Genomic DNA, 16,767 nt, shown 5'->3' on the forward strand with positions numbered 1-16,767 from the left:
AGTAACCGGGAAGTTGCTGGTTCTAATCCCTGATTCGACTAGGTGAACAAAGCACATCACCCTAATTGCTCTGGGTGAGAGCGTCTGCTAAATGTAAAGTACAGTCATCAGGGATGTGCAGTGTTCTTGGGAAACACTTTTGCTACTGCACAATCAAGGCTCAAGATCAGCTTTTTTAAAATTGTGTTCGAAAGAAATCTCTCTGTAAGAGAATCTGTGACCGTTAACTGGAGTCCCAGTGATTTCTGTTCCCAACTATAGATGAATTCCAACTAGATCGATTCCTTTGAGTAATCGAGAGCCACTAACGTTTAGAGGCTAACATTTGTAATTCCCTCCACAAATGATTGTTCCCACCACAATTGTGATCAATACAATTCTCTAGGTATGTTGGTTTGTAATAAGTCCGTTTTATGGGGTCGATCCCATGAAGAAGAATTTATATACTTTTTACTGGTTCTTATATGTAATTTGACTAAACTCTATCCACGTTTTCACACATGTATAAAATAGTAAGATCTCAAACTGGAGCCATATCTAGCAGAGGGGTCTAGTGGGAGGAGCTATAGGAGGACCGGTTCAAGGGATGGATGGAACGGAGTCGTATCGTGGTTTCCATATCTAGCAGAGGGGTCTAGTGGGAGGAGCTATAGGAGGACCGGTTCAAGGGATGGATGGAACGGAGTCGTATCGTGGTTTCCATATCTGTTTGATACCGTTCCATTTATGCCATTACATTGAACCCTTCATCCTATAGCTCCTCCCACCCAGCCTCTGAATTCTACAGTATACATTCTCTACTACTCTGTTAACCTCTTTGTTGCTGTTTGTCATTTTATCATGTCATACTGCTTGTAAAATAATCTTGTTCCGACGTTGTTGTATATCTCTAATAATTGTATTTTTAAAGAGAAACTCCTGTTGATAATGTTGACCGTACTGACTTTAGTCTCCCTGTGGCACTCTGTTCTGTCACGGTGAGGAAATAAATAAAAGCTTAATAAAGATATCCATTCGGACATGTTATTAAGTCTAACGCTTGTGTTGGATGCCTCCCCCATCTGCAATATAGTAACACTCAGAAAATACTTTACATCAGTTGGGTTTTACATCAGTGTATATTTTTTATTCAAGGATGAAATCACAAAATACATGACTGCCTCATCAATAAGCATATTTATATCTCATTACTTCCTCAAAGTGTTATGTGCCCCTTAAACATCAAGTGTTACTTAAATATATCTTTGCTGTATTGGCCATGTCAGGTACAGCGGTGGGAACCTCTGGTCTGAATAGGTCAAATCTCCATCTACCTGCTGATAGTGAGAGTTTTCTTCATGCCTGGGCTCAGTATAACCACCCAGAGGGGTCTATTATAATGCAAGTTCAATGATTTAAACAGCTAACTTGCCAAAATATTCAGACTATTCTACTTTTGTAGATAAGCATGAAATGAGGATGGTGTAATTGACTGAACAACCAAAATCACATATCTAACTTTACCTTTTTAATTTATGTTTCTGGTTGTTAATCAAAGTTAGCTGGCTGACTCATGAATCCTGCTCTGTCGTTTTACCCTCATGATGTAATTTTGATAATGCACACCAATGCATTTAATCAGTTATGTACACAAGTGTTGTAGACTTTTCATGGATCAACAGACAACTTCATGAGGTTGTAACACTGAAGAAGCACTTGGGTAAAATAGTTTGAACATTTTCAAAGCGGAGCAAACCAACAAACCCTGTGTTGTTAGGCTGGGCCCATAGCAACAGGCTGTGATGTGATTGGTGGATGGATAAGGGAGTGACTTTGGTCACATCAGATTCCCATCTGATTGACAGCTTTCATTGAGTCACTGCTTGAAGTGGTAGAAAAACAACATACTGTGTTGGGTTAAATGTATAAAGAACTTAAAAATGATTTCCCTATCAGCAGCTCAAAGGCTACAAGGTAAAGATCTCTTTTCAGGGAACCCCAAATCAGCATCATCAAACACTGTTCTGTTTTAGCTTAGAATATTAAGTGTTTTAAGCCATATAGAGGTTACATATTTAAAAAGTGTTAGGGGTCAATAAATATCTAAACTGTTAAAGTAGTGCAAATCAAATATAGTAGGACCCCCCCCCTCCCTCCTGACAGGTATGTGTAGACTGTTAGCTATGCTGAACTGGTTCCCAGTATACAGCACTGGTTCCAGTGTGTACTGTAGTACTGGTATGGTACTTGTGTGTGGTAGTGGTCTCAGTGGGGCTGGAAGGTCTTGGCCAGATCCTCCATCACACTCATGAACTTCTGCTGCTCCAACTGGGAACTGTGGGTCCAGGCCAGGGGCAGGTGGGCCGACACCATCCTCCGATCTGATACACACAATACAATCTTTTTTACAACCTGGTTGGTTAAAAGATAAGCATTTACTATTCACATTGTGATTGATCCATACTATAGCCATGTCAATGAAGTTAGCTAGAAAATACAGTTCAACCAAAACGTAGGCCTAGCTGTTGACCCCAGATCCCCTGACATGTATTGTGTACATGCAGGCACAGAGATGAGAGGAGGTGTCTGTGTTAGTGACTCTATAGAAATTTTTATTTTCTATCCTGCTGTGCTGGGGAAGGTCACTGAGGTCGCCGCATTGGAGGGAGAGGGCATGTGTCAGAGGGGGGTTCCACTGTACTCTCTGGCAGTATCTGGTACCGAGAGCTCCAGCTGCAGTGGACCGATGCCAGAAACCCAGCCCAACCCACCGCCCGCCTGCTATCTCCAACCTTCCCCATCCTCTCATGCCCTCAGTCCAACCCACACAGACAAACACTGCATTCAGACAGCACTAGTCTTCTTTCTCTCCTTCCCCACTCTAAACCCCTACCATATGCTCCAAATATCCTCTTTCTCTCTCTGTCACTATTCTTCTCTCTCTCTTCCCTTTCCCTCTCCTTCGACCTCTTTTCTCCAATTCTGACTGAGGTCCACTGTACTGAGAAGCCTGGCTGTTTTAAAGAGCTCTTGTTTTCTCCAGAAGCACATATTGAGAACGGGTTGTGAGGAGAGAGAGATTGTTTGGATCTGACAGTTAACCCATGACACTCTACGCTAGACCTCACTTTGCTTTCTTACTGTAGCTTTCTTTCTCGCTCGCTCTTCTGGTCATGACCTCAGATACTTTACCATATAACACATATTCAATTGTTACCTGCAATTGCTAAACAAATGGGATGATCCCATTCTTCAGAAAATGCTTCACTTTGTTTGTGATACTTGTGTGTTCTGTGTCTCTTACTGCCTACCCTGGAAGAAGCTTCCGCTGGGCTTGGTGGCGGCGGCCTCTGAGATGGCCAACCACACCGTGGTGTCAGCCCCCTGCTCCGGGGTCCTCATACTGCCCTTCATAGACTGGTGGAAGTCAGGCATGGCATTGGCCACCGCTACAACTCCAGAGAGAGATGGGTCAGTAACACAGTTATTTTAGTGTATTATGTTCAAAACTGTTTTAGACGATATTAAAACAGCATTGGATTTATGTATTGAAATAGTAATTCTCATTTGAAAATGTCAACCTCCAAATGTGGATATGTGTTTACAATGTTGTCATACTTAGAACCAAAGCTGTTTGCTGCTGGTGATTATGTAGTTGTGGTGTATTGATACAGTACCTGGTGTGTCCACCCAGCCAGGGTGCATCACTGAGAAGTGGACGTTGCTATGGGTCTTGGCCCACTGCTCTGTCATCACCACCTGTTGCCTCTGAAACACACACAATACATACACACACACCAGTAGCTGGGACCAGTTCAAGCACAAATCTCAAACGTGTCATGACTGTCCTGATCAGGTCAGGTTACAGGAGACCACAACCCTACAGATTATCTCTCAACCCCAACAGAGGAGGAGATATCTAGGGGTCTGAAGATGTGGGGGTTTTATGACCCCTCACGCCCCTGGTAAATCTCAGACCACAGACAAATTCCTTTGTCCTGTTACTATGGAGAACCAGCCTCAGAACATTAAACATGAAATAAAGGGACTTTGGAACAACGGTTTCCATCAGCCACAATGGTGGTCATGACGATAGATGGAATATGAAAATGTATGTCATTTTTGTTTTGTTATTAAAGGTTAATAGATGACGTTATTACGAAAACATTGTAACGTGTAGAGTTTTCCTAGTATATGTTTGATGTTTATACATTGTACATTGTATGGAAAATGCCCAAATCAAAGATAATGTTTTGGGAAAGATGAAATGTGAAGTTAGTTGTCTAAAATTGGATTTGAGTCAAATCTAGACCTTGCCCTCATAACTTTGTACGCCCAGAGAATTGCCCTAAAGGCGGTTACGCCCACTTCTGACCCAAGGTTATAAAACCTGTGAGTAAAGAATTTACAGACAAGACTACGTGACCCAAGCTGCAGCCAAGGTCTAAAAAGTCAACAAACCAAAAACGCAACCCAAGTTTGAAGACAAAGAAATATTTTTCTACCCAAGCTACGGATGAGTAGCTGTGTCTAAGCGGGTGAATTCAAGTCGAACCACCTAGCCTCCATCTCCCATCGAATCGTGGTATCTACACTGTTTCATTCCAACGCTGTGAGCTCTGAGCTACAGAGTTGTCTGTCCTCAGAAGACCCCTTCCAGAGCAAGGTGAGGGAACAGACTCCTAAGACAAAAGGACACTGACATCGGGAGGACGATCAGAGATTCAGATAATCACGCAATTAGATACTTTTAATCATTCGATGAACAACAGTCGTCACATCAACATATACAACGTCATGACAAACGCAACATTAAAATCGGACCTAGACCATGTCACACAAGCACAGACCAGCAAGAGACCACCACATTATGCATTTAATGGAATTGTCTCCAACCTTGTATGGCTCACTGGGGCCAAACTTCCTCCTGCCATCCAGAAACTCTATACTAGGCAGTGTCAGATGAAGGCCCAAAAATGTGTCAAAGACTCCAGCCACCCAAGTCATAGACTGCTCTCTCAACTACCTCACGGCAAGCGGTACCAGAGTACCAAGTCTAGGTCAAAAAGACTCCTTAACAGCTTCTTCTCCCAAGACATAAGACAAATGGCTACCTGGACTATTTACATTGCGCCCCCCCCCCCCTCCCTTAATGACCTTAATTACCTCAACTAACCTGTAACCCCACATATTGACTCGATACTCCCCTGTATATAGTCTCGTTATTGCTATTCTATTGTGTTACTATTTGTGGTTTTCTTAACTCTTATTTTCTTAAATAAGCATTTCACGGTAAGGTCTACACCCTCTGTATTTGGCGCATGTGACAAATAGCATTTGATTTGATGTCTGACGCAACACAATGTGACATGTGAGGCCCTGCTCCCCTGCCCTCCCGCTCCCCCGCCCTCCTACTCTACTGCTCCTCCGCCCTCCCACCCTCCTGCTCCCCCGCCCTCCCACTCCTCTGCTCCCCCGCCCCCTGCTACCCCGCCCCCCGCTCCCCCGCTCCCCTGACCTTGTGCTGTGCGTAGACCATGGTGCCGTCATAGCGACCTATTTCTGTCTGCAGGTTCCCTGTCCTCAGCTTCTGGACCAGCATCCCTCCAGATGAAACTGTGATCTGAGGAGGAGGATTTAGTAAAATGACATCTAAGGACAATAACCATCAGTGGTGGTGCCAGTGGGTTGTGGGTTTCAAACTCACCACTCTTGGCTCTGCACTCTTCTCCAGTAAGGGAATCAGGCCCTTGGTCAGGATATACACACCTAGAGATAGAGAGAGATGTGTGTCTTTAAAAGGGTATTGAGACTGAAGTATTCACACATTCACCTCTCTCATTGACTCACCCATGACGTTACTGGCAAAGCTCTTCTCCAGCCCCTCAGCGTTCACATCCCTCTCACTCATGATGCAGCCTGCATTATTTATCTGTTCACACCAATCAGTCAGTAAATAATCCTACATTATGAATACTGTACACATGTAATAATACATCAAACATGGGAAGAAGCCCTACATTATGGGAAGGATGAAAGACAGAGGGAGTGAGAGACAGAGAAAGAACGAGAGACAGAGAAAGAACGAGAGACAGAGAGGATGATGATGAAAGGCAGGGTGATGAATAGAGGGAGAAAAATATATGTTACAAGGTTATCACTTCGAGTCAAACATATATTCATTACTCACCAGTACATTCAAGGCTTTGTACTTCCTCTTGAAGGCCTCTGCAAACTCCCAAACCTTCCGTGTCTCAGACAGGTCCAGAATGTGGACATATATTTCCTGAAATTACATGATTATTACACTCTGGTTTATAATATCCAAACAGTGTAAAAAGTCCCCCACACAAACAATTTGAAAGTGAGAGAGAGGCCCAAACTCATTCACTTTATTTCCTGACTCCTTGACAATGTCAGCCCTGGCCTCCTCTGCTTTGTCCTTGTTCCTGCACACCATGTGGACTGTACCACCTGTAGACGGGATGGGGGGATAACAGTAGAGCAAGAGTGGCTGAACCAGCGGTGTATTCAGTGCGGTGAAACGTGATGATTCTCTTCCTCCAAAGACACACATGCATACACTCACTCACACTTGCACACACACACACTCTCCTCTACAGACACACACCGTACCTCTCTTGGCGATGGCCATGGCTGTAGCTCTCCCTATGCCACTGTTGGCTCCGGTGACCATGAAGACCCTGCCTGCCATGGACACTTCCAGGTCCTTTTCCACAAAGTGTTTGGCGGCAGAGAGGAACGCACTCCTGCAACACACACAGTTAGACAGACAGCGGTTAGGTGGAGAATATCAATCCACTGCTCCACTCCACAGGAAGGTAGAGGGGGACTGAGGAGCTCAGTAACAATACACCCTTTTCCACTTGAAATGATTGAATGATCGATTGAAAACAGATTATAAGAAAGTAGTTCAGTGCCAGCGCACATAGATGTCCTGGGGTCAGATAGATGCTGTCTCCCGCTCCAAACCTAAAATGGAGCAAATTCCAAACAGTTTAGATATTCAATCAGCAAGACAAAGGTCTAACAAAGGGAAAGACTGTCGCATCATCTCTTAGGTAATGTGAGAAGGAGAGAGGAGGCGGTTCTGAGGCCACCGCTGGTGACACCGACAGCGGCCTGTGTGCCGCGTCAAGGGGTTCAATGGCAGCCATTGTTCCCAATGGGGGATTAAGGGAGCAAGGCGGTGCTGTGCTTAGGGATTGTTTTTGGCTAAATGCATGCTCTGTTTGGTGGTGTCATGCAGTGTAAACACTAGTGGAGTCCAGGGTCAGGGAGACTGGTTGGTCTCTGCAAGAAAACACAACATTGAACAAAGGAAGTGCTGAATAAATGTCAAAGACACCTCTTCAGTTGGATTTGATGGCTTTGTTTTAGAATGAGGAAAGGCAGTGTGTGGTCTGATGCTATGTTTTGTATTTAAAAATCAAATAATGTTTTGGTCTGATGCTATTGATAAGCCATTTATCAACAGTTCCACATGACAGCCTTGACTTGAGCTGGTGGATTTCCAAATAAGATTGCAAGCTTTATAGTAAGCATTGATAACCCAATTTATTTAGTAATATGATGGCAAAAAGTAAACAGTTCTTCAACAGTTTTGTCCATTTAGCGGTTTTGACACCACACATCAGTAAAGTCTCAGGCCTATCCTGATTTTTTTGTTGCCTATCCTGATTCTTAATCAATGAGGGTAAAAACACATCTATAATCTATCTGAAACACTGTGATTAATTGAATACTATCATGCCAAAGGATGGACACACATACAAACAAAAAGAGAGAATATACACATTGTTCTGGAAATAGGAAAGATGTATTTTGTATTATTCAGTTTTATACATTTTATTGATTGAGTTTATATTTGTGACATTTGTAGCCAGGGATTTAATTCCATGAAATAACCTGAATCAACCATAACAAATGTGTGCGTATGGACCCAAAGGGTGTAGGACCAGTTATCAGTTGCCTACTGTTCTCCAGAGTAAATATAAAAGCATGAAAGATGATGATGACAGACACACCATAGCATAGCAAATCTTACCTGGTGAATTCAGTCATTCCTTTCAGAAACCAAGCAGAGTTGCGGTAAAGAGACATCGTTGTATTACCCATGGAGTCCCGTCGTCTGTTATTGCACTCTCTCCTCCGGTTTTATCTTGGGCCAAACCCACGTGTTTGAATGTACATTGGATGTGTCATCCAGCGGCCCCCCAGCGGCGACTAGGGAACAATAACTGAAGCACAATGAAATTCAGTGTCAACTGGTGTCAGCTCGACACTGTCCTTGATGTCTATAGGCTTGAATGAATGAAATCAAATATATTTCCTACTGAATCTTCAATAGGCTTACATGGCAAATTCATTATTCGCTTGCACAGCATTTCAAATGTAAATTAAATGTTTTTCAACAACCGCATATTTCAGTAACAGAATAACATTTTCTCAGGGAATTATTGATAACGCTTCTGGGGGAAACTAAGCTATTGTCGGTTTTTATAGACCTGTAGGCTACAATAGAAAAAGCTCAAATAACACTCAATGTGTCTGGAAATGAAAGAATAGACACACAAACACATCATTTGATTTGACAAGCAGGATGGTTTCTATATTTGATCCCAAACCAGAGTGTACAGTACACTGCAATCCACCTTTCCCAGGAAAGCTCCTGAAAACCGGGCGCGGCACAGTCTAGAGAAGGTGTGGTTTCGCAATTTAACCCACTGCATTGTGGGAAGGTTGACGATGCCTCTTCCATATGAATCATTTTTACGCAAGAATTTAGATAACATATTTTTCCTCAAGATTCGGCCTTAGCCTCACATTGCAGCTTCACGATGGTGAGTCAAATGTCGTCATTTGGTTCCATGTTCAAGTTTTGACATATTTTACAGGGCAAGTAGGGGGGCAAGCTCTCTTTATAGCATGCACCTGTCCAAAAGGTGAGTAGCCTACTGTAACTAACTGTGTGGTCAATGGCGCTCCAGCACACTTAGTTTCTTTGGCTGGTCGTTGAACTTGAGTGTTGTCGCCTGAACCTGTTTGCCCAGAGGCTACATTAGCCCAAAGAAGCGTTGCTGTCATGTTTTTATAGTAGAACGTCTTGAAAGTCAAACTGGCCTTAAACTGGCTATTATAAGGCTGTCCGTGGAGAATTGTGAAATATTGTTTATGTCTGGCACAACAACCACTTATCAGTTAGAAGTGTTGTTTGTTGCAACACATCTAGGCATAAGTCGCTCTGGATAAGAGCGTCTGCTAAATGACTTAAATGTAAATGTAAATGCATAATGAGTATACTTGTGGGGTGTGTTCAAAGTGTCTGAGTATGTGTGAGTGAGTAGCCTTCATGAATAAGTCAATTTGTGTTACATGAGCATACTATGTATCATTCTGTGTATGTGAATAAGTATTAATGCAGTTACTGATTAACTAGGTCGTTAACAACATGGTTTGACCTGAGTGACACCAGATAACCTAAAGAACAAGAGGAACTATTCTGCTTCAATCTGTTGCCTGCCATAATACCCATTCTAGTCATTCTATTTCTATGATTTGGGTCCAAGTGGGTCAACTTCCTGCCCCCTCTTCCCACAGTTGCGCTTCCTGCTGCTGTTCAGCCGGCAGGGGAAGCTGCGACTGCAGAAGTGGTTCACTCCGGTGACTGAGAGAGAGAAAAAGAAGGTGATCCGGGAAATGACTCTGATGGTGCTGGCTCGCCCTCCCCGCTCCTGTAACTTCCTCCACTGGAGGGACCTCAAGATTGTTTACAAGAGGTGACTGAGGAAGTAGATTCTCTGTTTGGGGCTGGATCTGTCTGTGGTTTACCTTTGATCTCTTATACCCCCTTCTCTCGTTCTTTGATTTGGTTTATTTGGCAGATTATTTGTTTTCCTATTTTTGACTTCTGTCTTTTCTTTTGTCTGTTTCTCTGTTGACCCCTATTGCTGTCTGTTTCTCTGTTGACCCCTATTGCTGTCTGTTTCTCTGTTGACCCCTATTGCTGTCTGTTTCTCTGTTGACCCCTATTGCTGTCTGTTTCTCTGTTGACCCCTATTGCTGTCTGTGTTTCCCCCCTCTCACTATTGTCTCTGGACTGGAACAGACTATGGTGCCTGTGTACTGTAGGGGTGTGGAGGGAGGGAGGAAGGGGGTAAACTGGAACAGACTATGGTGCCTGTGTACTGTAGGGGTGTGGAGGGAGAGAGGAAGGGGGTAAACTGGAACAGACTATGGTGCCTGTGTACTGTAGGGGTGTGGAGGGAGGGAGGAAGGGGGTAAACTGGAACAGACTATGGTGCCTGTGTACTGTAGGGGTGTGAAGGGAGGGAGGAAGGGGGTAAACTGGAACAGACTATGGTGCCTGTGTACTGTAGGGGTGTGGAGGGAGGGAGGAAGGGGTAAACTGGAACAGACTATGGTGCCTGTGTACTGTAGGGGTGTGGAGGGAGGGAGGAAGGGGGTAAACTGGAACAGACTATGGTGCCTGTGTACTGTAGGGGTGTGGAGGGAGGGAGGAAGGGGGTAAACTGGAACAGACTATGGTGCCTGTGTACTGTAGGGGTGTGGAGGGAGGGAGGAAGGGGGTAAACTGGAACCATTGGCCCTTTTTATTAGTGGTTAATGTTTATTCTCTTAAAATCCTTCCTCCTTACCCACAAAAACAAACAGATGCACAAGTTAAATAATCACATTTTATTGGTCACATACACATGGTTAGCAGATGTTAATGCGAGTGTAGCGAAATGCTTGTGCTTCTAGTTCCGACCATGCAGGAACACGTGATCTAACAATTTCACAACAACTACCTTATACACACAAGTGTAAAGGAATTAATAAGAATATGTACATAAAAATATATGGATGAACGATGGCCGAACGGCATAGGCAAGAAGCAGTAATGGTAAAGAGTACAGTATATACATATGAGATGAGTAATGTAGGGTATGTAAACATTATATAAAGTGGCATTGTTTAAAGTGACTAGTGATACATTTATTACATCCAATTTTTTATTATTAAAGTGTCTAGAGATTTGAGTCAGTATGTTGGCAGCAGCCACTCAATGTTAGTGATGGCTGTTTAACAGTCTGGTGGCCTTGAGATAGAAGCTGTTTTTCAGTCTCTCAGTCCCAGCTTTGATGCACCTGTACTGACCACGCCTTCTGGATGATAACGGGGTGAACAGGCAGTGGCTCGGGTGGTTGTTGTCCTTGATGATCTTTATGGCCTTCCTGTGACATCGGGTGGTGTAGGTGTCCTGGAGGGCAGGTAGTTTTCCCCCGGTGATGCGCTGTGCAGACCTCACTACCCTTTGGAGAGCCTTACGGTTGTGGGCAGAGCAGTTGCCGTACCAGGCGGTGATACAGCCCGACAGGATGCTCTCGATTGTGCATCTGTAAAAGTTTTTGGTGACAAGCCGAATTTCTTCAGCCTCCTGAGGTTGAAGAGGTGCTGCTGTGCCTTCTTCACCACGCTGTCTGTGTGGATGGACCATTTCAGTTTGTCCGTGATGTGTACACCGAGGAACTGAAGACTTTCCACCCTCTCCACTACTGTCCTGTCGATGTGGATAGGGGGCTGCTCCCTCTGCTGTTTCCTGAAGTCCACGATCATCTCCTTTATTTTGTTGACATTGAGTGTGAGGTTTTTTTCCTGACACCACACTCCGAGGGCCCTCACCTCCTCCCTGTAGGCCGTCTCGTCATTGTTGGTAATCAAGCCTACCACTGTAGTGTCGTCTGCAAACTTGATGATTGAGTTGGAGGAGTGCGTGGCCATGCAGTCATGGGTGAACAGGGAGTACAGGAGAGGGCTGAGAACACACCCTTGTGGGGCCCCAGTGTTGAGGAAAAGCGGGGTGGAGATGTTGTTTCCTTTCCTCACCACCTGGGGGCGGCCCGTCAGGAAGTCTACGACCCAGTTGCACAGGGCGGGGTCGAACCAAAGTCTCAAGCTTAATGACGAGTTTGGAGGGTACTAGGGTGTTAAATGGTGAGCTGTAATCGATGAACAGCATTCTTACATAGGTATTCCTCTTGTCCAGATGTTTTATGGCAGTGTGATTGCGATTGTGTCTGTGGACACAATAATTTTTCCACCTCTCCCACACTAACTTTACAAAATTCAAACTTGCACTGCTTTTCTTTCATTATTTGTGTTTTATGCATGAATATAATTGCTCAATGTTTTTCGTGGGCATTTCCTGCCCAAGTTTGCCCACTTTACCAATGAAATAATTGGCAACATCAAATGGTTTTGTGATGAATAAGCCATCTGATTCGATGAAAGATGGAGTTGAATTTGTCTTTCTGCCTGTAATTTCATTTAAAGTACTCACGTTTTTTTCCCATCATTCTTTATATCATTGATCTTTGCTTCATAATGAAGTTTCTTATTGTTGGGTTTAGTCACATAATTTCTCAATTTGCAGTAAGTAAGCCAGTCAGATGTACAGACAGACTTATTAGCGACTCCTTTTGCTAATTTCAATTCCTCATCAATCCATGGAGCCTTAACAGTTCTAGCTGTCAGTCAGTACTTTGGGTGGTGGACCATTCTTAATACACACCGGAAACTGTTGAGCGTGAAAAACCTAGCAGCGTTGCGGTTCTTGACACACTCAAACCGGTGCGCCTGGCGCCTACTACCATACCCAGTTCAAAGGCATTTAAATCTTTTGTCTTGCTCATTCACCCTCTGAATGGAACACATTCACAATCCATGTCTCAGTTATATCAAGGCTTCAAAAACCTTCTTTATCCGGTCTCCTCCCCTTCATCTACACTGATTGAAGTGGATTTAACAAGTGACATCAATAAGGGATCGTAGACTGACCAGGTAAAAGCTATCATGGAAACGGCAGGTATTCTTAATGTTTTGTAAACTCACTGTACAAGTTAAACACATAACAGACGAGAGCAGTATGTTCTACCCTAAGTCACTATTTGGCTTAAGCATGAACCTCTATAGTAAAGTGACTCTCTTGCATATAAACATAACAACCATAACCCTGTTCCTTGACCTCTAACCCCCTTGCAGGTATGCCAGCCTCTACTTCTGCTGTGGTCTGGAGGACCAGGACAATGAACTGTTGACCTTGGAGGTGCTGCACCGATATGTCGAGCTGCTGGACAAATACTTTGGCAACGTAAGCATGATGTACAGGCAATGCAAGGGCTGTTCATTGGCAGGTTAAGGTCTCTTTGGGGGACAATTGTTCAATATAACACAGGGAAAGTTCAGATTAAATTGGTGAATGGCAACTAAATGTGCTTAAAAAAAAAGTATAATCTTAATGGTGTCTAATTCCTCTCATTGATGTGCTGTTGTCGGCCTGTCTGCTCTGCTGCAGGTCTGTGGGTTGGATAACATCTTTAACTTTGACAAGGCCTACATCATCGTGTGTGTGTACACGTTTTAGTTTACTATTCCCAAGAATAGTAAACAAACAAAAATTAAGATGAGTGAGGGAATTTTGCTGGTCCTCAGTAGGAAAAAAGGCAATTTCAGGATTGGGGTTTAGGGTTAAGGTTGGGGGTTAGGGAAAATAGTATTTTGAATGGGAATCAATTAATGGTCCTCACAAGTATAGTAAGACATGGCTGTGTCTGTGCTTGTGCATGTGTGTGGTTATTAGAGAATTACATGAAAAGTGGAGGCTTTATGCTGAGAGTAAAAATGAGTCAGTCAAATACATCAACAGAAGCATACAGACAAACAGACACTAGTTCAATCTAATTGTTACACTGACAAAACAGAAGAGATCTGAAAGTGGATCAGGAATCAGGATCCATAGTAAACAAATCATACTCATCCTGAGTGCTGCCTCCTGACAGAAATGAAAGTGACTGCATCACCCTGATGTGCGACAGAAAGGACTTGACAGGCAACCAAAATAAAAGACTGGCTGACGATAGCCCCGCCATAGGCACCTCCCATAGCGCACGGTCTCTTTCTGAAGTTCTCTACAACCCTGCCTCGTTCTTTGGTTCGATCTTGGGCGTGAGTCATCGATGGACTTTAACTGTGTACATGTGCATGCACACTGCAGGTGTGTGAGCTGGACATCATCTTTAACTTTGAGAAGGCCTACTTCATCCTTGATGAGTTCCTGATGGGAGGAGAGATCCTGGAGACCTCCAAGACAGCTGTGGGCATTGCTATGGAGGAGGCAGAGACACTACAAGAGGTGACCCCCCCCTCACACACACACACAGTCACTTAAGTCTGACACACTTTCCAAAATATGTAAATATGTTTATTCTGTTCTCTTTACAGACAATGGAGGAGTATATGAGTAAACCGACCTACTGAACCAATAACAAGGACATGAGTCGAACCTTAAGACTGAAGAATCCTTTCCTCAGTTGCCATAAGTGCCACAACATTTAACATATTAAACTGTAATACACTCTTCCATTCAGACATCACACATAGTAATACACTATTCCATTCAGACATCACACATATTAATACTCTTCCATTCAGACATCACACATAGTAATACGCTCTTCCATTCAGACATCACACATAGTAATACGCTCTTCCATTCAGACATCACACATAGTAATACACTATTCCATTCAGACATCACACATAGTAATACACTCTTCCATTCAGACATCACACATAGTAATACACTATTCCATTCCGACATCACACATAGTAATACACTATTCCATTCAGACATCACACATAGTAATACACTCTTCCATTCAGACATCACACATATTAATACACTATTCCATTCCGACATCACACATAGTAAGTAATACACTCTTCCATTCAGACATCACACATATTAATACACTATTCCATTCAGACATCACACATAGTAATACACTATTCCATTCAGACATCACACATATTAATACACTCTTCCATTCAGACATCACACATATTAATACACTCTTCCACTCAGACATCACACATAGTAATACACTATTCCATTCAGACATCACACATATTAATACACTATTCCATTCAGACATCACACATAGTAATACACTATTCCATTCAGATATCACACATATTAATACACTCTTCCATTCAGACATCACACATATTAATACACTCTTCCATTCAGACATCACACATATTAATACACTATTCCATTCAGACATCACACATATTAATACTCTTCCACTCAGACATCACACATATTAATACACTCTTCCATTCAGACATCACACATATTAATACACTCTTCCATTCAGACATCACACATATTAATACACTCTTCCACTCAGACATCACACATATTAATACACTATTCCATTCAGACATCACACATAGTAATACACTATTCCATTCAGACATCACACATAGTAATACACTATTCCATTCAGACATCACACATAGTAATACACTATTCCATTCAGACATCACACATAGTAATACACTATTCCATTCCGACATCACACATAGTAATACACTCTTCCATTCAGACATCACACATATTAATACACTATTCCATTCAGACATCACACATAGTAATACACTATTCCATTCAGACATCACACATATTAATACACTCTTCCATTCAGACATCACACATATTAATACACTCTTCCATTCAGACATCACACATATTAATACACTCTTCCACTCAGACATCACACATAGTAATACACTATTCCATTCAGACATCACACATATTAATACACTATTCCATTCAGACATCACACATAGTAATACACTATTCCATTCAGATATCACACATATTAATACACTCTTCCATTCAGACATCACACATATTAATACACTATTCCATTCAGACATCACACATATTAATACTCTTCCACTCAGACATCACACATATTAATACACTCTTCCATTCAGACATCACACATATTAATACACTATTCCATTCAGACATCACACATATTAATACACTCTTCCATTCAGACATCACACATATTAATACACTCTTCCACTCAGACATCACACATATTAATACACTATTCCATTCAGACATCACACATAGTAATACACTATTCCATTCAGACATCACACATAGTAATACACTATTCCATTCAGACATCACACATAATAATACACTCTTCCGTTCAGACATCACACATAGTAATACACTATTCCATTCAGACATCACACATATTAATACACTCTTCCACTCAGACATCACACATATTAATACACTCTTCCACTCAGACATCACACATAGTAATACACTCTTCCATTCAGACATCACACATATTAATACAATCATCCACTCAGACATCACACATAGTAATACACTATTCCATTCAGACATCATATATAGTAATACACTCTTCCACTCAGACATCACACATAGTAATACACTCTTCCATTCAGACATCACACATATTAATACACTCTTCCACTCAGACATCACACATAGTAATACACTATTCCATTCAGACATCATATATAGTCATACACTCTTCCACTCAGACATCACACATAGTAATACACTATTCCACTCAGACATCACACATATTAATACACTCTTCCATTCAGACATCACACATATTAATACACTCTTCCATTCAGACATCACACATATTAATACACTATTCCAGTCAGACATCACACATATTAATACACTCTTCCATTCAGACATCACACATATTAATACACTCTTCCATTCAGACATCACACATATTAATACACTCTTCCATTCAGACATCACACATATTAATACACTCTTCCACTCAGACATCACACATAGTAATACGCTCTTCCAGTCAGACATCACACATATTAATACACTCTTCCATT

At 42.4% G+C, this 16,767-nt stretch overlaps 2 protein-coding genes across 3 annotated transcripts; one reads left to right on the plus strand and one right to left on the minus strand.

The window, feature by feature from the left end:
• Window positions 1-1,099: 1,099 nt before the first annotated feature.
• LOC124005217 (dehydrogenase/reductase SDR family member 12-like) lies at window positions 1,100-8,189 on the minus strand. 2 transcript variants are annotated; one of them, XM_046314253.1, is made up of 10 exons: window positions 8,048-8,189; window positions 6,616-6,749; window positions 6,371-6,453; window positions 6,170-6,265; window positions 5,830-5,911; window positions 5,687-5,748; window positions 5,498-5,602; window positions 3,657-3,747; window positions 3,291-3,428; window positions 1,100-2,360 (listed from the first exon to the last, which is right to left on the minus strand). In XM_046314253.1, exons 1-10 carry the CDS (start codon window positions 8,116-8,118, stop codon window positions 2,245-2,247), a joined length of 978 nt encoding a protein of 325 aa, XP_046170209.1. In that variant the 5' UTR covers window positions 8,119-8,189; the 3' UTR covers window positions 1,100-2,244. The 2 variants fall into 2 exon arrangements, with proteins under 2 accessions (XP_046170209.1, XP_046170208.1); XM_046314252.1 differs by having other exon boundaries at window positions 3,291-3,434.
• Window positions 8,190-8,713: 524 nt separating this feature from the next.
• On the plus strand, window positions 8,714-14,873 carry LOC124005275 (AP-1 complex subunit sigma-3-like). The gene is made up of 5 exons (XM_046314384.1): window positions 8,714-8,843; window positions 9,601-9,779; window positions 13,045-13,153; window positions 14,057-14,194; window positions 14,284-14,873. Exons 1-5 carry the CDS (start codon window positions 8,841-8,843, stop codon window positions 14,317-14,319), a joined length of 465 nt encoding a protein of 154 aa, XP_046170340.1. The 5' UTR covers window positions 8,714-8,840; the 3' UTR covers window positions 14,320-14,873.
• Window positions 14,874-16,767: the final 1,894 nt, after the last annotated feature.

This window comes from Oncorhynchus gorbuscha, linkage group LG19, assembly GCF_021184085.1.
Source record: "Oncorhynchus gorbuscha isolate QuinsamMale2020 ecotype Even-year linkage group LG19, OgorEven_v1.0, whole genome shotgun sequence".
Lineage (NCBI taxonomy): Eukaryota > Metazoa > Chordata > Actinopteri > Salmoniformes > Salmonidae > Oncorhynchus > Oncorhynchus gorbuscha.